This window comes from Aethina tumida, chromosome 3 (assembly GCF_024364675.1).
Source record: "Aethina tumida isolate Nest 87 chromosome 3, icAetTumi1.1, whole genome shotgun sequence".
NCBI classification, from domain to species: domain Eukaryota; kingdom Metazoa; phylum Arthropoda; class Insecta; order Coleoptera; family Nitidulidae; genus Aethina; species Aethina tumida.
The window spans coordinates 1,016,840-1,038,429 of record NC_065437.1 but is presented as its reverse complement, the minus strand read 5'-3'; the positions used below and the strand labels follow the sequence as shown (position 1 = coordinate 1,038,429).

The window sequence follows — 21,590 nt, the reverse complement described above, 5'->3', positions numbered from 1 at the left end:
AAAGCCCTTTAACTTTTATTACTCTTCAAACTCGAATTGTGTTTGATATTTGATTTTAAATGGACGAAAACACACGGAAAAATAAAACGATTGGAATTCGGGACTGGTAAATAAAAAAAAAATTGATGCAAATGTTTGACTTTTGTTACTGAAGTTGGTATTAAACTAAACTAAACTTAGTTTTAAATATTACCAACTTAAAATAATATTTAAGTACAAAGTAATTTGTCTCATTATTGACAATTGATTTAAAATGACATAATGACATAAAAAACTGGGTAAAAAAATGGATAGATATTTGAGAAAAGGTGCATTAGTATTTATTTATTTAACTAAATACTGAAATATTTAAAAATTAACACATAAATTTATTGCCAAGGTTGGTATTACTTAACCTAACCTAACCTAATTTTAAAATTACCAACTTAAAACACTAATTAAATGGCGGGTAATTCAAAATTACATTTACTTATGCTCATTATTGTTGTATTTACTACAAAAAATTTAATACAAATATTTTAGGCAGTAGAATCTTAAATGTATTTTCTATAATATTGTTTTTCTCTTTCTTAAAAACCTAAAAATGAAAAAAAAACTGGCTAATTAAAAATATTTGGAAAAGTATTCATTAATATTTAATTAATCTAATTAAAAATTACCAATTGATTGAAATATTTACAAAACCATTATTTGCCAACCTAACCTAACCTAACCTAATTTTCAAAGTACCAACTTGAAACACTAATTAAAAGGCGGGTAATTCAAAATTACATTTACTTATGCTCAGCATTATTGTATTTACTACAACAAATTTAATACAAATATTTTAGGCAGTAGAATCTTAAATGTATTTTCTATAATATTGTTTTTCTTTATATGTACACCATTATTGACTCTTGTATAACAACTATAGAGGAGGAATAAAAGAAATTCTAACATGACTTTAAAAATTATCAACTTAAAATAATATTTAAGAAGTGGACAATTTAAAAGTAATTTGTCTTATAATTGATACTTGATTTTAAATAACCTAAAAATGAATAAAAAACAGGCTAATTAAAAATATAGACAAAAATATTTGGAAAAGAATTCAGTAACATTTATTTAATTTAATTAAAAATTACCAATTGATAGAAATATTTACAAAATCATTAATTAATACTGAATTTTATTGCCAACCTAAACTAACCTAACCTAATTTTCAAATTACCAACTTAAAACACTAATTAAAAGGCGGGTGATTCAAAATTACATTTACTTATGCTCAGTATTGTTGTATTTACTACAACAAATTTAATACAAATATTTTAGGAAGTAGAATCTTAAATGTATTTTCTATAATATTGTTTTTCTTTATATGTACACCATTATTGACTCTTGTATAACAACTATAGAGGAGGAATAAAAGAAATTTTAACATGATTTTAAAAATTAACAACTTAGAATAATATTTAAGAAGTGGACAATTTAAAATTAATTTGTCTTATAATTGATACTTGATTTTAAATAACCTAAAAACGAAAAAAAATGGCTAATTAAAAATATAGACAAAAATATTTGGAAAAGAATTCAGTAACATTTATTTAATTTAATTAAAAATTACCAATTGATAGAAATATTTATAAAACCATTAATTAATACTGAATTTTATTGCCAACCTAAACTAACCTAACCTAATTTTCAAATTACCAACTTAAAACACTAATTAAAAGGCGGGTAATTCAAAATTACATTTACTTATGCTCAGTATTGTTGTATTTACTACAACAAATTTAATACAAATATTTTAGGCAGTAGAATCTTAAATGTATTTTCTATAATATTGTTTTTCTTTATATGTACACCATTATTGACTCTTGTATAACAACTATAGTGGAGGAATAAAAAAAATTTTAACATGATTTTAAAAATTAACAACTTAGAATAATATTTAAGAAGTGGACAATTTAAAATTAATTTGTCTTATAATTGATACTTGATTTTAAATAATCTAAAAACGAAAAAAACTGGCTAATTAAAAATATAAACAAACATATTTGGAAAAGTATTCATTAACATTTAATTAATTTAACTAAAAATTATTATTTACAAAACCATTAATTAATACTGATTTTATTGCCAACCTAAGCTAACCTAACCTAATTTTCAAATTACCAACATAAAAACTAATTCAAAATATATTTTTCTTTATACATACATTTTTTTTCAGTTATTAAGACCAAAATATCTTGACAGTATATATATATATATTGAATAATATTATAGTGGATAGTTTCGTATTAATTTAATTTAAGTGTGACAAGACGAATTCATGAAGGCCTCAATCTTGTACAAAGTGTAGACGTAAAAGTAAAGCTCCTAATTAAATTGGATTAAGCCGGTGCGTCGTTGCTTATAAATTATTCGAATTCAGAGTTTACGATTAGTGGTTAGTGAGGTATCCACCTATTACCACCGTCACACCGCAACAGATGTACCTACATCTGAATTCGAGATAAGATATCGATAAGTGCTTGTAATTATACAATTCAACCAGGCTTAGTTACTAAGACGTACAACTCGGGGAACAATGCTCGTAAAAATTCTTTTCGCCTCTTATCAAAAATGAAACCATTTAAATGCTCACCAGTTATAAAATATGTTGATCGGGAATTTTCTCATTTACGAACGTGCGTTCAGAGTTTTTGTGGCTTTGGAACTTTTCATTTTTCTAGTTTCGTTAATGCAAATATGGTTTAAAGTTTCAGAGCACTTTTTAAATTACGTTAATTAGTGGAAATGCGAATTTCATACCTCCCTTTTATTTCTGTCGTGTGCATTAATGTTTATTTTTTAATTAAATCTAATTACCTGCTGAAATATTTTAAATAAAACAACCATTTTATTTATTATTTAAACTCAGTTATATTAGAATGAATATGGATGATCAATTTACATGTAAAAATAAACAATTTAAACAACTACATTTAATTGTTTATGGTACAATAAATATGAGAATATTTTTTATATAAAATAACCGACTGTTATTTATTTTATTATGACTTCTTTAATAATAATAAACAACAATGTACTAATAAAATCCATATTTATTGCCAAATGTAAAACATAACCTCACATAACCTAAGTTAAGCTGTAATAACCTAACTTAAAGTATACTAATAAAGTTTGGTTATGTTTTGTAACAATTAATGGGACTAATTATGTTACATTAAACGTGTATTTTATAATATTTATACGCACTAAAATAACAGTTTGCGCCGAATAATTTATGCAAACATACCGTGCGAAATATTTACCATTGTTCGTCGATATTGATTGGCAATTTGAACGCAGAATTCGGTGCCCCATACCTGATCCATAATACAGGGTCGACAGCTCAAACATTGCCCGTACTCATTTCAGTCCCCCGTTGGAGCGTCGCGACGCTTGTTAACCAGTTACATAATGGCAATTTACTTGCGCAATTGCACTCGAACCGTACACACACTCCTACATTGGAATACCATAAATTGTGTACGTCGGGATTGTTTTACTATTATGCCGTTCGAAATTATGTGCTGCTGTTGTTGCAAAAGTGTTTTATAATATTAATAATAGAATAAACATTCCAACGACCAATTAATAAGTTAATTAATTTAAAACGTTTACTGTTTAATAATATATTTCTTACATGCCTCCACTTTATTTAAATAGAATGGCGTACACGTGTTTTATTTCTTTTATTCCACCACCATGGTTGTTATACAAGTGTCATTAATGGTGTACATATAAAGAAAAACAATATTATAGAAAAGACATTTAAGATTCCACTACGTAATAAAATAAAGTGCACCGGCTGATCTAAATTGAATGCAGTGGTTTGATAAAAATCAAATAAATACATGTGTATTTACTACAGCCTCAAGACTATCTATAAAACTGAACAGGAATAAATACAATTTTAAATTACCCGCCGTTCAATTAGTGTTTTACGTTTACCAACATAAAACAATAATTAAGAGAAGGTTGGTAATCTAACCTAAATTTGTATATTACCAACTTAAAACAATATTAGAAGTTAATTAGTTGTTAATATTCACTTTAAATACTCAAAAAATTTAAACAATTGAAAATTTTTAAAAAATTAGATGAATATATTTGAAAAAACATTCATTAATATTGAATTTTGTTGTTGTGGTTGGTATTATTTAACCTAAACTCACCTAATTTTTAAAACTACCAACTAAAACAATAATTCATAGGCGGGTAATTCAAAATTAAATTTACTTTAACCTCAATTTTACTTCTTGCTTTGTGATTTATAGAACATTAATACAAAATTATTTATAATATATTATTTAATGTAATATTTAATACTTATTTTGGAACAAAACACTAATAAATATTGCTAAGGTTGGTAATATTTCAAAAAATCTAACGTAAATTTGTTTATTACCAACTTAAAACAATACTAGAAGTTAATTAGTTGTTAATATTTATTTTAAACACTAAAAAAATTTAATCAATTGAGAATTTTTAAAAAATTGGATGAATATATTTGAAAAAACATTCATTAATATTGAATTTTGTTGTTGTGGTTGGTATTATTTTACTTAAACCAACCTAATTTTTAAAACTACCAACTAAAACAATAATTAAGAGGCGGGTAATTCAAAATTAAATTTACTTTAACCCCAATTTTACTCCTTGTTTTGTGGTTTATAGAACATTAATACAAAATTATTTATAATATATTATTTAATGTAATATTTAATATTTATTTTAGAACAAAACACTAATAAATATTGCTAAGGTTGGTAATATTTCAAAAAATCTAACCTAAATTTATTTATTACCGACTTACAACAATGCTAGAAGTTAATTAGTTGTTAATATTCATTTTAAATACTCGAAAAATTTAAACAATTGAAAATTCGAAATTCAAATATAACCTAAACTAACCTAATTTTTAAAACTAACAACTAAAACAATATTTAAGAGGCGGGTAATTCAAAATTAAATTTACTTTAACCCCAATTTTACTCCTTGTTTTGTGGTTTATAGAACATTAATACAAAATTATTTATAATATATTATTTAATGTAATATTTAATATTTATTTTAGAACAAAACACTAATAAATATTGCTAAGGTTGGTAATATTTCAAAAAATCTAACCTAAATTTGTTTATTACCAACTAAAAACAATACTAGAAGTTAATTTGTTGTTAATATTCATTTTAAACAATCAAAAAAAACACGAAAAATTTAAACAATTGAAAATTTTTTAAAATTTAGATGATTATTTTGAAAAAACATTCATTTTGTTGTTGTGGTTGGTATTATTTAACCTAAACTAACCTCATTTTTAAAACTACCAACAAAAACAATAAATAAAGAGGCGGGTAATTCAAAATTTATTAAATTTTTATGAAGTTGTTAATTTTAAAATAAAAAATGGGTCATTTTTAATATATTTAACTAATTATTTCGTTAACAATTATCGCTAAATTAAAACCTGACTGATGAAAAGTTTTAAAATAATATTTGTATTTTAATTACACTCGAAAGCCATTCATGTTGTTTCATTTTGAGATGAAATGTTCGACAGTTTGTTTTATAAAATTAAATTAATGTTTACATATTCAAACTAATTTCAATTTTCATCAATATCAATTAATGTACATATACTATTAGTTTATCCATTTGTTAATTAGAATTATTTTGTGTAATATGGATCAAAACAAACACCTTTTCAGGACTTTTTCACAAAACTTTTAAATGTTTTCAGGCCAAATGTGTGTCGGGTCAGTAATCGAATGCAATGTTGTCCTGGGTGGCAGCGTGACCACATTTTGGGCTTTTGTATTACACGTAAGTACTTCAGAAATTTACATATTTCCGTTGTTTAGCCCAATAAACCTGAACCTAAACCTAATCGAATGGACGATAACTTACATGTTGTTTAATCATTGTTATTCAACGTGCAGGATCAATAGTGGTTTTTGCATTTCAGCCGTGTGTAGCAGATCATGTGGCCGTGGTAAATGCGTGCAGCCCAATATTTGTCTGTGCGAAGGTGGCCGTAAATCATCATCGTGCGCCTATAAACGTGGACCGGGTAAGTTTTATTACCCCGGGTTGCCTATATCACTTTTACGATTACCCAAACACCGATAATAAATTAACACCGCCGTTAAACGCCGCTTTATCAATATTAGTGTATTATATTAAAAAATGTCCTCAGGATCATGTCGGGCCATTTGCATGAACGGCGGCACGTGCGTGGAGGGGAAGTGTACCTGCGCCCCCGGCTACACCGGGGAGTTTTGCACGGAACGTAAGTATCTGGACTGATGAATAAGTAAACGTGTAACGACATTTATTGAACAGCCATATGTTTGGACCCGTGCAAGAACGGAGGCAGATGTATCGGTCCCGATAGGTGCGCCTGCATGTACGGTTTCGCCGGGAGCCACTGCGAAGTTGGTAAATGAAACTCTTATGAATGTTCGATGCACGATATAAAAAATGCACGGGTACATTAGATTACAGGACGGGGCCGTGCTACAGCGGCGTCAGGGGAGCCCTGTGCGTGAACCAGCTGGAGGGTGTTGTTTGCACTAAGACCTTGTGCTGTGCCACTGTGGGAAAAGCCTGGGGACACCCCTGCGAACATTGTCCCTCGCGTTTGGAATGCGAGACCGGCTATCTGAAGAACCAGAAGACTGGAGAATGTGTCGGTAAGTTTCTGGAAGAGGAATCTGTACCTTCAACATTTAAATCTGTGAAGGTACTCTTCTTCGTTACCTCTAGAATCCTGAATTGACTTACGTTGATGAAGATACTTGTCTTCATCACTATCTAAATGTTCAATTTATGATTGGAGGAACCAAGTACAGTCAAAACTTAAGTGGATCTGTCTAAATCTTCAGTTTTATAGAAAAGTTATACTCAAGATTTCAGTCTGTGAAGGTATTCTTCTTCTTTACTTCTAGAATCTTGAATTGACTTACGTTGATGAAGATACTTGTCTTCATCACTATCTAAATGTTCAATTTATGATTGGAGGAACCAAGTACAGTCAAAACTTAAGTGGATCTATCTAAATCTTCAGTTTTATAGAAAAGTTATACTCAAGATTTCAGTCTGTGAAGGTATTCCTCTTCTTTACCTCTAGAATCCTGAATTGACTTACGTTGATGAAGATCCTTGTCTTCGTCACTACCTAAATCTTCAATTTAAAATAAGAATGATGATTGGAGGAACCAAATACAGTCAAAACTTAAGTGGATTTATCTAAATCTTCAGTATGACAGAAAAAATTATACTTCAAGATTTAAATCTGTGAAGGTATTCTTCTTTTTTACCTCTAGAATCCTGAATTGACTTACGTTGATGAAGATCCTTGTCTTCGTCACTACCTAAATCTTCAATTTAAAATAAGAATTATGATTGGAGGAACCAAATACAGTCAAAACTTAAGTGGATTTATCTAAATCTTCAGTATGACAGAAAAAATTATACTTCAAGATTTAAATCTGTGAAGGTATTCTTCTTCTTTACCTCTAGAATCCGGAATTGACTTACGTTGATGAAGATACTTGTCTTCGTCACTAACTAAATCTTCAATTTAAAGTAAGAATGATGATTGGAGGAACCAAGTACAGTCAAGACTTAGTAGATCTATCTAAATCTTCAGTATGGCAGAAAAAATTATACTTCAAGATTTAAATTTGTGAAGGTATTCTTCTTCTTTACCTCTAGAATCCTGAATTGACTTACGTTTATAAAGACACTTGTCTTCATCACTACCTAAATCTTCAATTTAGAGTAAGAATGATGATTAGAGGAACCAAGTACAGTCAAAACTTAAGTAGATCTATCTAAATCTTCACTTTGACAGAAAAAATAACACTTAGATGAACTTAATTACCTCCAAGACATAAGTTGACGAAAGCATTACTGTTCTTCCTTACTTAAATCTTCAATTGAGAGTAAAAATAATATTTGGGTACATTTAGTTACCATCACGACTTATTACAATGAAGATATTACAGTTCTACACTTCTTAACTCTTCAATTAAGAATAAAAATAATATTTGAATAAATGTCTTCAAGGCTTAATTCAATAAAATTAATGCTCTTCATCATCACTAAAATCTTCATTTGACTGTAGTTTTGTTCAAGTTAAATCCACGAAGTTATTACTCTTCTTCACTATCTAAATCTTCAGTTTGACAGTAAGAATAATACTTAGACTAACTTAACCACCTTCAAGACATAATTTGATGAAAGTATTACTGTTCTTACTTACTTAAATCTTCAATTGAAAGTAGAAATAATAATTGGGTGCATATAGTTACCATCAGGACTTATGTCAATGAAGATATTACATTTCTTATCTCTTCAATTAAGGAAACAAATAATATTTGAATAAATGTAGTATCTTCAAGGCTCAATTCAATGAAATTATTGCTCTTCATCATCACTAAAATCCTCATTTGACTGTAAAAACAAAGCTTGAAAGTACCCAGTTTAGTTCGAGACAAATCGACGAAGGTATTACTCTTCTTCACTATCTAAATCTTCAGTTTGACAGTAAGAATAATACTTAGATGAACTCAAGACATAAGTTCGTGAAACTTCAATTGATAGTAAAAGTAGTACTTGGATGCATTTAGGTACCATTAAGACTTATGTCAATGAAGATATTACTATTCTATATGTTCTTCTTAATTCATCAATTGAGAGTACAAACATATACTTCAAAAACCTCAGCTCTTAAGTAGAAGTTGTTTCCTGGTTGAATATTCGTATTTAACACAGACATCAACGAGTGCGAGGCAATCCCGCATTTATGCACTGGCGGCCAGTGCGTGAACACGCCGGGTTCGTTCGACTGCGTTTGCGGTCCGGGCCAGGCCAGAAACCCGGACACGAACAAATGCGACGACAGGAACGAGTGCGAGGACGAGGATTTATGCCAGGACGGACGGTGCGTCAACACCGACGGCTCGTACTTCTGCCTATGCAACCCTGGTTTCATCCAGAGCCAGGACAAGAAGTATTGCATCGGTAACATAAATTGACGTCAACAGTAAAGAGCAAGAAGCAATAAATAAATCAATTTTAGATGGGCGACAAGGGCTTTGTTACACTGAGAGGACACCGCAGGGGTACTGCAGGAACAGCCTTCACATGAGGCTTTCCAAGAAGGATTGCTGTTGCGGCCTGAACATGGGGCAAGGTTGGGGGGACGACTGTTCACCCTGCCCCCAATATGGAGAAGGTTCTTCACTAACAACACTAATAACTAACAATTAATTAACGTAATTGCTTACAGATGAGCACAGGCAACTTTGTGCGACTCCAATTCATCACGTCCCGGGAGGGCCGGGTAGTACTGAGGTGATCTACCAACCTGGTTCAGAAATTCCTAGTAGCCAGAAAAAGGTTGACATGTTTACTGTTAACGAATGTATTTTACGACCAGACATCTGTGGCAGGGGAAGGTGTGTGGACACCCTTGAAGCTTACGAGTGCCTTTGTGACTCTGGGTTCAGACCTGGCCTCAACAAGGCTTGTGAAGGTAACTAACATTATTAACATCAAGTCAACATTCACACATGTTTGTGTTCTAGACATTGACGAGTGCAGAGAAGGGAAGTGCCAAAACGGTCGTTGCATCAACACTCCAGGAAGCTTCATCTGTCAATGTGCGCCAGGCTTCGACATTTCTCCCGACGGTACTCTGTGCACCGACATGGATGAATGCGCTAAAATCGGCATGTGCACGAACGGAATTTGCATCAACATGGACGGAAGCTTTAAATGCAGCTGTAAAACCGGCTTCAAACTGTCCCCCACTGGCTACGCCTGCGTTGGTATGTTTTATCCTTTGTAATCGGAACGTCTTTGACATAGAAAATTGTTCCATGCAATAATACATCACTTCAAATCTCTCCAAGAATAAAATGAGTTTTGTAGTTTATCCTTGTGTGTTTTTGGTTGTTTTTGTGCAGATATCGACGAATGCGACGAGAACTCAAGGATTTGTCTGAATGGCCGATGCGAAAACACTCAAGGATCGTACACGTGCTCCTGTTTCCCCGGATTTGTCGAGTCGAATGACAGGACGTTTTGCAGTGACCTGGACGAGTGCACAACAACAGGTAATCGATTTGAAATTAAATTTATAAAATTGATTCTCTCCCTCTTTAACTGTATTCTTTAGTTCATTCCATTATTATGTGATTATATCGAAACAGGGATGTGCGATCACGGCAGATGCATTAACATGGAGGGATCATTCAGATGCGTCTGCGACTCCGGTTATCGCCTCGGCCCTGACGGCAAACATTGTGTGGACATCGACGAATGCATTAGCAATCCGTGTCAATTCGGCACGTGTTACAACACACCTGGAAGCTTCCGCTGCGAGTGTTTCTCAGGATTTAGGTGAGACTTAACATAATTAATCAGATCAAAGCAACACTAAGCCTTAAATTCCAGTTTGGGTCCGGATGGGAGGTCTTGTCTGGACACGAGGAGGGACTTGTGCTACCAGGAGTACAGGGATGGGCTGTGCTTCAACCCATCCACGACAGCGGTCACCAAATCTAGTTGCTGTTGCTGTACGGTGGTGACCGGTAAGCCAATGGGCTGGGGCACGAGCTGCCAACCCTGTCCGATGCCCGGCTCCACCGACTTCGACCTGCTGTGCCCCCACGGACCCGGCTCCACCTTCGACGGCAACGACATCAACGAGTGCGCCCAAAACCCCAACATCTGCCAGAACGGGGCCTGCGAAAACATGATCGGAACCTACAGGTGCATATGCAACCCAGGTTTCGAAGTGGACGAGACCGGAAAGATTTGCACGGACATCAACGAGTGCGAAATTGAGGAGTTGGTGAGTACCACCCACAATTGCACACGTATTGGCAGGTTTCGGTGACCTAGCTACTTTAAATTTGTGCAAAAACTGTGCCATTATGAATTGTCAGATCAATTGTACAGATATGCAGCGGTGGCCAATGCAGAAACACCCTGGGCAGCTTCCAGTGCATCTGTCCCCCGGGCACGCAGCTCAACCAACAGAATTTCATGTGCGAAGACGTGGACGAGTGCAGGGAGCTAGGGCCTGAGGCTTGCTTCAACGGAGAGTGCGTCAACACCTTAGGTTCGTACAAATGCGACTGCGACCCCGGCTCAGTATTAGACTCAACTGGCAGGATATGCATTGGTAAGTCTACACAACAACAAAACCAGGAACAATTTTAACACTATCGTGATAAGATAACAGAAAAGGCTTCTGCTGGACGAAGCTGAACCAAGGCAGATGCGAGAACAACCTGCCCATCCCGAGCAGGAGGCAGGAATGTTGTTGTTCCATCGGTGTGGCCTGGGGATCCCCCTGCGGCAAGTGCGACAGAAGCGAGTGCGATTGTCCGAAGGGCTACGCCAAGGCCAACGGCAAGACCTGCGAAGACATCAACGAATGCGACCTGAACCCCGACATCTGCGGCTCCGGAGGTATTTGCGTCAACACCGAAGGCAGCTTCACCTGCACCTGTCCTCCGGGGCTAACTCTGGACGAAACTAGTAACTAAATCCCAAAAAACTCACTAGCTGCATCACCAATGAGTTGTTTGCAGGAACCCACTGCTTGGATATACGTCAGGAGCAATGTTTCACCCGGTACAAACACGGAAAATGCACCAACCCCATCGACGGGCTGTTCCACAGGGACTTGTGTTGCTGTTCCAGCATTGGCAAAGCTTGGGGGGAAAGGTGTGAGCAATGTCCAAGGCCTGGGACGCCGGCTTTCCAAAAGTTGTGTCCCAAAGGTACCGGATACTTGGATAGGAAAGACATTAATGAGTGTATCGAGTTCCCTGGTATGTGCCAGAACGGCAGGTGTAAGAACACAATAGGAGGCTACAGCTGTAGGTGCAACAAAGGGTATGACTACGACGACAGCAGGATTAAGTGCATCGGTAACACTAACATCAAATCATTCCTGATTTGTTACTCAATTGATGAGTTTTGTTACAGATATTGATGAGTGCAGCATCACCACAAGCAACGTGTGTGGAAACGGAGTTTGCAGGAACATACCGGGTGACTTCACGTGCGAGTGCAACGAAGGTTTCAGAACAATGGCACCAATGCAAATTTGCATGGGTAACAACACCAGCACCAAAACAACAAGCACTTTTTACAATAACTAAATTTTAGATATTAATGAGTGCGAAGAAACTCCAGGTCTTTGCCGAGGAGGAAGATGCAACAACACGGAAGGTTCCTTCAACTGTATTTGTCCCCCGGGTCACGAATTGGCTCCTGATAAGCAGTCCTGCAAAGACATTGACGAATGCTCGAGGACAAGTGGTATTTGTTCCAATGGTGTTTGTGAAAACATGATGGGTACCTATCAGTGCATATGTAATGAAGGTTACCAGCAGACTGGTCTCAAAACTCATTGCGAAGGTAACAACATCATGTTCAAACTATAAATACCTAACATTTGGTTTTTAGACATTGATGAATGTGACTTGGAACCATGTGATGATATTTGCACCAATACACCTGGCAGCTTCTCATGCTCTTGTGGGTATGGACCTCAATTGGTCATTGTTTAAGTTTGTTTCTATAACATTGATTATTCTAGACCTGGTTATGCCCTTAACTTGGATGGAAGAACTTGCCAGGACATAGATGAATGTAAGGAGAATCCAAGGATATGTAATGGAGGAAAGTGCACCAACAGCATTGGCAGCTACATTTGCCACTGCACAGAAGGTTTGGTTGCTGGAAGGGATGGAACCAGCTGCATTGGTAAATTACATTGTCATTGAAGTAAAGTTTCCATCACCATCACCCATTAATTTCCAGACATTGATGAGTGTAGGCAAAACCCACACATTTGTGGTAACGGTGAATGCATCAACACCTTAGGTTCATACCAGTGCAGATGCGAAGAAGGCTACTCAGTCAAACCTGATGGACGAGACTCGAAGTGCACGGACGACGATGAATGTTACCTACAAACAGCAAACTGTCACGAGTACGCCAACTGCCTCAACCGACCCGTAAGACCCCAATAAAAATTACCCATCAATCAACCTAAACCTTATCAAAAACTTAGGGGTCGTACCAGTGCGTTTGCCAGGACGGTTTCACCGGCAACGGCATCAGCTGCAGGGACGTGGACGAGTGCGTGACCAACAACGGGGGCTGCGACCAGAACGCCCGTTGCCTCAACAACGACGGTTCCTTCAAGTGCGAATGCGACGCCGGCTTCAAAGGCGACGGCTACACGTGCGAGGACATCGACGAGTGTTCCAACGACCCCAGTCTGTGCGAGAACGGACAGTGCCTCAACTATCCGGGCTCGTTCAGATGCGAGTGCGAAATGGGCTTCATGCATCCCGAAGAGGGCAACCAACAGGCGTGTGTTGGTCAGTAACCCAACGGAACCACTAACCCCTTTTAGTTTTAACAAGTTAGCTAGTTAGTACAAATTAGATTTACATGCTGATATTTTTAGATATTAATGAGTGTGACATGTTCAACAATCTTTGTGTGTTTGGCAAGTGTGAGAACACTTTCGGCATGTTCAGATGTGAGTGCAGGGACGGTTACAAACTGGATGGTACTGGTGGAAATTGCACGGACATTGACGAATGCGAAAGCCCGCAGTCGTGCTTGTACGGTACCTGTTCCAATATTCAAGGCAGCTTCAAGTGTTTGTGTCCTCCCAACTACGAACTGGTGGCTGAAGGGAACGCTTGCATTGGTAAGCAAACGATTAAGAGCAACACTTTAACAGCTTAACTAACTGTATTTTGTTTTGACAGACCGCAGAACCTCCAGGTGTTACCTACATGTTGATGAATATGGTCGTTGCGAAGAACCAAGTGCTGATTACGTAACCAAAGCAGCTTGTTGTTGCTCAGTAGGTAAAGCCTGGGGACCCCAATGTGACCACTGTCCACCACAAGACAGCAAGGAGTACGAAATCTTGTGTCCTGGAGGAATGGGATACAAACCTAATGACCTTACCGTAAGTCCATTAACTAATTCCGTTGTTATATCTAATGAATTAACATTGCAGGTTGTGTTAGAAGACATAAATGAGTGCGAGGAGCACGAAAACATCTGCCACAACGGCTACTGCACCAACACCTTCGGCAGCTTCATGTGCTCGTGCAACGAAGGCTTCAGGCTGGACGAAACTGGGTTCATGTGTGTTGACATCAACGAGTGTCAGGAGTCTCCCGACATTTGTAACGTCGGGGAATGTATTAATGAGCCTGGAAACTATTACTGCCAGTGTCCGGAAGGTTACATGCCCCTCCACAACAGGAGTAAGTCACAAAGTCCTCCCACAAGGCGTAAACTAATAAAAATTCGTTGCAGAGGAATGCGTGGACATGAGGAAAGACCTGTGCTTCCTGGATTACAACGCCTGGCGTTGCTCTACACCGATGACCCAAAACACCACCAAGAAACTTTGCTGCTGCTCCATGGGACAGGCGTGGGGTCAGCCTTGCGAACCTTGCCCCATTCCAGGCACCAGTAGGTACAAATTTGAATTCAACAAAGCAAACCACAACCCGTCCACTTCGACATTCACAATTCGCGACTTTTCATTCAAGGTGAACACGTGAGGTTATGCGGCGCCAGACCCGGACAAATCATCAACCCCATAACGAACGAAACGCAGGAGATAAACGAGTGCGAAATGATGTCGACGATGTGCAAGCACGGACAGTGCATCAACACGCCGGGCAGCTTCGAGTGTCACTGCAACCGAGGTTACATCTACGACGCCCAGTCGCATCAATGCATAGACGACAACGAATGTGTTAGGAACCCTTGCGAGGGCAACGCGCAATGTATAAACCTGCAGGGCAGCTTCGAGTGCAAGTGTCCCGAAGGGTACAAGCACGGGCAAACCATGGTGGACTGCGTGGACATCAACGAGTGTCACGAACGGCCCAATATTTGCCAGAACGGGGAGTGTAAGAACTTGCAGGGCAGCTTCCAATGTGTGTGTAACACTGGTTACTACCTGTCACCGTCGAGGGAAGACTGCGTTGATATAGATGAGTGCACGAGGCAACCCAACATCTGCAACAACGGCACCTGCATCAACATTCCGGGCACCTACAAGTGCCACTGCAACAACGGCTTCAAACTCAGCAACAACAACGACTGCGAGGACGTCGACGAGTGCAGGATGATGCCCTTCTTGTGTAGGAACGGACGGTGCAGGAACAACATAGGGTCATTCTCGTGTGAGTGCCATAAAGGATACACTTTGGCTATCGACCGGCATAACTGCAGAGACATTGATGAATGTCAAGAGGTACTTAACATATAATATTATTGCACGCCTTCATTTTTAACCCACTTAATGTTGTAGAAGTCAGTTTGTCCTCCCCCTGGTAAGTGCACCAACGTCATGGGCTCCTACGTATGTACATGTCCTGAAGGGTACCAACTCAGTCCAGACACCGGCTACTGCGAAGACATAGACGAGTGCATAATGAACCCCGACATTTGCGAGTTCGGTGAGTGCAGCAACGTCGAAGGTGGCGCCTTCTGTACGTGCCCCGATGGTTTTATACTCGACAAGAATTCGATGAAGTGCGTGGACGTCAGGAAGGAAATGTGCTACGACGACTTCAGCAGAGGACAGTGCCAGGCGCCCAGAGGAATGCAGATGACCATCAAGGAGTGCTGTTGCTCCAAAGCTGCGGCTTGGGGACGCTACTGCGAAAGGTGTCCACCCATGAACTCAGGTATAACTCTTACAAATACTGTAGAATCATACTGAGACTGTTCTTTGATGCAGAGGAATTCCAAAAGTTGTGTCCGGAAGGACCAGGCAGGGAAGACAGTGGAACGGACTTGAACGAGTGCGAGCTCATGCCCAACGTTTGTGACGGAGGCGAATGCGTCAACACTGACGGCTCCTTCAGATGCGACTGTCCAATGGGATACGTATTGGACGAGTCCAAAATGAAGTGCGTCGATGACAACGAATGTTACAGCAACCCCGGCATTTGCGGTAACGGTACTTGCACTAACGTGCAAGGAGGTTTTGAGTGTAGTTGCAATGATGGATTTGCTCCTGGACCCATGCAGATCTGCGAAGACGTCAATGAATGCCACGAAATCGGAAACCAATGCGCCTTCAGATGTCACAACGTTCCAGGCTCTTTCAGATGTATTTGTCCTTACGGTTATGCTTTAGCTCCTGATGGAAGACATTGCCAAGGTACCAAGTTGAATGAATTGAAGCCTCCAGCTTGTACAATAACATAACAACTTTCAGACGTAAACGAGTGCGCCACACCAGCCAATAACTGCAAGTTCATGTGCAAAAACTTAATAGGATCGTTCATGTGCATCTGCCCCGAAGGCTACGTCCAAATTCCTTTGACTGATGACTGCAGAGACATCGACGAGTGTGCTGCCAATGAAGACCTGTGCCACAACGGTCGTTGTGTCAACTTGCAGGGCAGCTACCGATGCGATTGCTACGACGGCTTCGAGCCCAGCCCAGATGGCAAACGATGCGTTGGTAAGGATGATCTTTAACATGATTTCCAGCAATTTTATCCCCCTGATTTTGCTCCCTCAGACAGAAGATTGGACCTGTGCTTCCGCACCTTGGTGCACGGAAGGTGCGCCAACTACCACAACCAGCTGAAACAAGTCACAAGAGCAGACTGTTGTTGCTCCATGGGAGAAGCGTGGGGAAGGAACTGCGAGATTTGCCCTCCCAAATTCTCACCTCAGTACCAAGAGTTGTGTTTGGAAAGTGGCTTCCTGGTAACGGGAGAAGGTAACACACAAAATTATTAAAATAATAGGATGTGGTGGTGGTAATTCATATAAATTACAGATGTGAACGAATGCGAAACCATCCCTGACCTCTGCAAAAACGGCCAGTGCATCAACACCATGGGTTCCTACAGGTGCATCTGTAACAAAGGCTACAAACCTGATCATTCCGGCCTTTATTGCCTAGGTAATGTTATCCGATACATCAATTTACAGACATAAAACTGTTGAGTTTCATAGATGTCAACGAGTGCGAACACAGTCCTTGCCAGTACAACTGCCAAAACACCGAGGGAAGCTTCATCTGTTCTTGCCCAGCTGGTTTCCTCTTAAATCCGGACGGACAAACGTGTAGGGACTTGGATGAGTGCGCAACCGGTCAACACTTGTGCCAACAGAACTGCATCAACACCCAAGGAAGCTACAGCTGCTCCTGCGACAAAGGCTACAATCAAATCGGAGATAAATGCCAAGGTAATTCCCAACTCAATTATAAGTTGACTCTTTAATAACATTAACTAATTTTCAGACATAGACGAGTGTAAGGAGGATCCAGGCTTGTGTCCCAAGCCTGGAACGTGCTTCAACACCTTGGGCAGCTTCCGATGCATCTGCCCCAGAGGATTCAAGCTGGACGTGACCGGAACCTATTGTTTGGATGCGGACGAGTGCGAGGACGACTCCAAATGCGTGGAGGGCTGTCAGAACATAGTGGGAGGCTACAAATGCGGATGTCCTGATGGGTTTGTGCTGCATCCGTACTACAATAAATGCGTGGACGACGACGAGTGCGCCAACAACCCTTGCGGTGGATCAGTGCAATGCTTCAACACTCTTGGAGGCTACCGATGTGGTTGTGCGGCCGGATATCAGTTTGATAACAGGATTAATGATTGTATGCAGGTTTGTTTTGGGTGAACAATCAATTTGAACGTTAGAAACTAATACGTTGAATCCTCCAGATGTCCCATGGGTGCATGAATTCTCCCTGCGCTTATGGATGCATACCAAACGGTCCAACTGGATTTTCTTGTGGTTGTCCTAGAGGCTATAAAGCTTTTGAACAAGGACACTGCGTTACCACCATCACACCTGCTGGTAACTACGGTGATGACATTGGAGACGTCCCAGTTTACCCCATCAACGACAGATTTATTGGTGGTGCTAGCTCTGCCTCCAATGACAAACTTATCACCACCGAAGGATGCTTCTCATGCAAAGTAATGATCCATTAACACCTATTAACAGTATTAATTATTAAAAAACTCCATTTTAATTAGATAAACGGACGACACAGAAGGGACTCGAGGTCTGGCAAGTTGAAGCAGTCCGACCGCCAGGACATGTTGGAACATTTGTTCTCAATAACTCCTGAGGAAAGGCGACAGCGACACAAGAGGCACCACCACGCTGAGCACATAGATCTCACCATCAAGATGTCCCAGACACGTCACAGGACGAGGATAATCAAAATACAACCCTCAGTTAAGGTACCAAAGACAAACTAGTCAAATTTTTCAGCTAATTCCTGTTGTTGCAGAGAGAAATGATCTATATGATAGTAAAGGGCAACGAAAACAATAAATTCGAGCTGAAGAAGAGCCACGGGGTTTGGGCGCTCCACTTCCGGCGGCGGCTCAAACATCCCGAAGTCTTCGATTTGATGATCCACGGCAGACCCATCGACACGTCCAGTGACGACGAAGAGAAGTACGAGAAACCTCTGACATTAAGTGTACGGATCACCGTAGTTGAGTAGTAGTCTTGTTTAGAAAATTTAGAGAACATTTTATTAATTGCACCAGGTTCGATGTAACGCATTTGTAAATTATTGTATGAAATAACCGTGGGTTACATTGTAATATTCGTGATACAATAACATTGTCAAATTCTACACTGCCCCACTTTATGTGTTCAATTTGTGGCAGTTAACAAAAATAACAATTGTATTCAGAATTTACTGCCGTTTTCTGTTAGGATAATTTTGTATTTTCATTGTGTTCACTAGTAATTTTATTTTTAATATAAAAAATACGAAACATTCTCTAGAAATAGTCATGAAATATTACGGAGTTGTTCTGTAATAATTTATTGAATTTTACAAGTTTTATCGAGTTTATATTTATAATTTTTGTATAGATTATTAAATTTTTATTAGTTACCTAATGGTATAATTCTATAACTATGTCTTTGTAATATAATTGCTTTTATTAATAAAATATTTGCATAAAATTGTCTTTATATTATTGTCCAACACATGAAATTTTACAATTGGTGGTTATTAAAATAATTCCATTTGCATGTCAAGTTAATCAATAATAAAACTGTTGTTGGTAACTTTATCAAACACGTAAAGTGAAACCTTGACTGACTATCAGAAACATTGATATAGATGTTCAAACTTATAAATGAAAAGACAAAATCAAAAGAGATATTTTAAATAATTATAAACATAACTTGACTTGACAACGTTGCAGACAGAAATAATCTATCACTGTCGTTGTTATTCAAATCTTAATAATATAATCGGTCACCTCAGTGACACTCAAACATGAAGATGAAGCGAATTATTTGCTCCTTATTATTATTATTTATTGGGTGTAAGTATAATTGAATAATTATACGTTGTAACTCATAAATCTTTAATTATAATATAAAATGAATATACTATTTTGGTCTTAGATTGTAGGGCAAATGAGCATCCAGAAGTTGAGACTTCTTTGGGTAAAATTAGGGGACTTGTAAGGCAATCTTTTGGTGGACGAAAGTATGCTGTGTTTGAAGGTATCCCCTTTGCAAAACCCCCAATTGGAGATTTAAGATTTGAAGTAAGCAAATTGTATAAAATAGTACTCGTAAATAACTATTATTACTGTGTAGGACCCCCAACCAACTGATGGATGGAAAGGAACATGGGACGCAACCGTTTCTCACACTTGTATCCAAACTGCAAGGAAGATGGTGGACACACTTCAGGGTAAAGCACAAAGGAACCATACAGAATTTGAATAATACATCAAATTGTACTTTTAGGGGAAGAAGATTGTTTGTACCTAAACGTCTACGTGCCACTAGAAAGACTCCACGAAGGAGAAAACCTGGACGTAATCGCCTACGTACATGGTGGAGCTTTTATGGTTGGCAGTGGTACCTCGTATGTCTCCCCCGACTTACTTATGGATAAAGACGTGGTGTTCGTTTCATTTAATTACAGATTAGGAATATTAGGTAGAGTTAATTATCATAGATCTTAGTTCTTCAAGTATTTATAAAGTTAGTTGGGTTCAGGCTTTTTAAGCACCGGTGACGGAACAGTATCAGGCAACCTGGGACTCAAGGATCAAGTCCTGGCTCTAAAATGGATTCAACGCCACGTCAAAAGCTTCGGCGGCAACCCACATTCCGTAACATTGGTCGGCGTGTCGGCCGGAGGAGCCAGCGTCCACTTCCACTACTTCTCGCCCCTGTCCAAGGGGCTGTTCCACCGCGTCTTCTCCGAAAGCGGCGTCGCCTTGAACCCTTGGGCACTGCAGGAAAGACCCGACGAAAAAACGAAGAAACTCGCCAGTTTGGTCGGGTGTTCCGACGATGATACGAGGAGTGTTATCGGTTGTTTGAAAAGGAGACCGGCCACCTTGCTGCTGTCGAAGTTGCCTGAATTCTACGGTTATGAAGCGTTTCCGTTTGCACCCTTTGCTCCCGTGGTGGAGTCTATCAACAAGCCCAATAGGTTCCTTCCTAAACATCCCATACAAGCATACGTAGATAAGGATATAATTGATGTTCCTTGGCTTGTTAGTACAACTTCTGATGAAGGACTGTTTGTAGCCTATTGTAGGTGGATTTAATCTAAATTATATAGAGTTTTATACTGTCATGACTGTTGTTTATAGGGGTTGCTTCAGAAATTGATGATTTAGATGAGAAATGGGCAGACATTGCAGCCTACGCTTTAGATTATAATTATACAATGGCCAAGTCACAGTGGGCAAAAATAGGAAACAAAATTAAAGAACATTATCTGGGAGCTGGAGTCAAATTATCAAAAGACAACTTAAAACAATTTTCCAAAGTACGTACAAACATTATATCCCAATTATTTTAAATTAATTAGTTATTTTAAGGTTTTCTCCGATAGATTATTTGTGAATGGGGCAGAAGACGCCGCAAGAAGACAGTCTAAAGTGAACAAATCTCCGGTTTATTACTTTGTTTTTAGCCATGAAAGTGAACCTTTGAATATGTTTAACATTCCCGGCATAACTGGTAAAATCTTAAGGTTTTAGGCTTTTATGGATCTTAAATTATTTTTGCTTAGGTGCTTCGCATGGCCTTAGCACACAATTCATGTACGGGTCAAGAGATGCTAAATTTACTGATGAGGACAAAAAGCTTCTACCCATTATGGTGGACATGTTAACAACATTCGTCAAAACTGGGTATGAATAAATATACCAGAAATTTTAAACATTAAAACCAATATATCTTTTTCAGAAAACCTGAATTTCCAGGAGTTCAGTGGGATCCAGTAAGGAGTACTGATATAACATACGTCAATATTAAGGGACCAACTGATATTAAACTGGAAACTCAAGATGAATTGTCACCCAGAGAATTCTGGAGTAGTTTGGACATCTTGGAAAATGAGAAAGTTGTTCTTGTCAAAGATGAATTATAGTTAATAAATATTTACACAATTTTAATAAATACTGCCAATGCTTCATCTGTTCTTACCCAGCTGATTTCCT

The 21,590-nt window shown here is 38.1% G+C and overlaps 2 protein-coding genes across 2 annotated transcripts in view; both read left to right on the top strand.

The window, feature by feature from the left end:
* The window catches only part of LOC109603124 (fibrillin-2-like), a 45,880-nt gene extending 26,806 nt beyond the window's left edge, over positions 1-19,074 (top strand). Inside the window, exons 3-38 of the mRNA XM_049964473.1 lie at positions 5,771-5,853; positions 5,996-6,100; positions 6,227-6,319; positions 6,373-6,468; positions 6,528-6,722; positions 8,809-9,057; positions 9,116-9,271; positions 9,326-9,571; positions 9,624-9,866; positions 10,005-10,154; positions 10,251-10,440; positions 10,495-10,894; positions 11,002-11,227; positions 11,281-11,586; positions 11,640-11,981; positions 12,040-12,168; positions 12,223-12,474; positions 12,523-12,598; positions 12,656-12,822; positions 12,880-13,076; positions 13,133-13,445; positions 13,535-13,783; positions 13,845-14,050; positions 14,102-14,354; positions 14,407-14,565; positions 14,646-15,358; positions 15,416-15,794; positions 15,848-16,273; positions 16,331-16,579; positions 16,640-16,843; positions 16,904-17,029; positions 17,083-17,316; positions 17,372-17,745; positions 17,805-18,062; positions 18,123-18,332; positions 18,383-19,074. Of these exons, the coding sequence (XP_049820430.1) occupies positions 5,771-5,853; positions 5,996-6,100; positions 6,227-6,319; positions 6,373-6,468; positions 6,528-6,722; positions 8,809-9,057; positions 9,116-9,271; positions 9,326-9,571; positions 9,624-9,866; positions 10,005-10,154; positions 10,251-10,440; positions 10,495-10,894; positions 11,002-11,227; positions 11,281-11,586; positions 11,640-11,981; positions 12,040-12,168; positions 12,223-12,474; positions 12,523-12,598; positions 12,656-12,822; positions 12,880-13,076; positions 13,133-13,445; positions 13,535-13,783; positions 13,845-14,050; positions 14,102-14,354; positions 14,407-14,565; positions 14,646-15,358; positions 15,416-15,794; positions 15,848-16,273; positions 16,331-16,579; positions 16,640-16,843; positions 16,904-17,029; positions 17,083-17,316; positions 17,372-17,745; positions 17,805-18,062; positions 18,123-18,332; positions 18,383-18,601 (8,473 nt within the window). The 3' untranslated portion in view covers positions 18,602-19,074. The remainder of the gene's footprint in view (positions 1-5,770; positions 5,854-5,995; positions 6,101-6,226; positions 6,320-6,372; positions 6,469-6,527; positions 6,723-8,808; positions 9,058-9,115; positions 9,272-9,325; positions 9,572-9,623; positions 9,867-10,004; positions 10,155-10,250; positions 10,441-10,494; positions 10,895-11,001; positions 11,228-11,280; positions 11,587-11,639; positions 11,982-12,039; positions 12,169-12,222; positions 12,475-12,522; positions 12,599-12,655; positions 12,823-12,879; positions 13,077-13,132; positions 13,446-13,534; positions 13,784-13,844; positions 14,051-14,101; positions 14,355-14,406; positions 14,566-14,645; positions 15,359-15,415; positions 15,795-15,847; positions 16,274-16,330; positions 16,580-16,639; positions 16,844-16,903; positions 17,030-17,082; positions 17,317-17,371; positions 17,746-17,804; positions 18,063-18,122; positions 18,333-18,382) is intronic.
* Positions 19,075-19,376: 302 nt separating this feature from the next.
* On the top strand, positions 19,377-21,569 carry LOC109607784 (venom carboxylesterase-6-like). Its single transcript, XM_049964731.1, has 9 exons — positions 19,377-19,442; positions 19,525-19,670; positions 19,723-19,819; positions 19,876-20,070; positions 20,131-20,676; positions 20,736-20,914; positions 20,967-21,108; positions 21,161-21,281; positions 21,337-21,569. Exons 1-9 carry the CDS (start codon positions 19,394-19,396, stop codon positions 21,518-21,520), a joined length of 1,659 nt encoding a protein of 552 aa, XP_049820688.1. The 5' UTR covers positions 19,377-19,393; the 3' UTR covers positions 21,521-21,569.
* The last annotated feature ends 21 nt before the right edge of the window (positions 21,570-21,590 follow it).

What these genes read in the sequence shown, in the direction of transcription:
- LOC109607784 (XM_049964731.1), top strand. Translation starts at nt 19,394, where the DNA reads ATGAAGATGAAGCGAATTATTTGCTCCTTATTATTATTATTTATTGGG. An exon ending in TTGGAGATTTAAGATTTGAA is followed by an intron (nt 19,671 to 19,722) that starts GTAAGCAAATTG and finishes ATTACTGTGTAG; the next exon opens with GACCCCCAACCAACTGATGG. An exon ending in ACTTAAAACAATTTTCCAAA is followed by an intron (nt 20,915 to 20,966) that starts GTACGTACAAAC and finishes AGTTATTTTAAG; the next exon opens with GTTTTCTCCGATAGATTATT.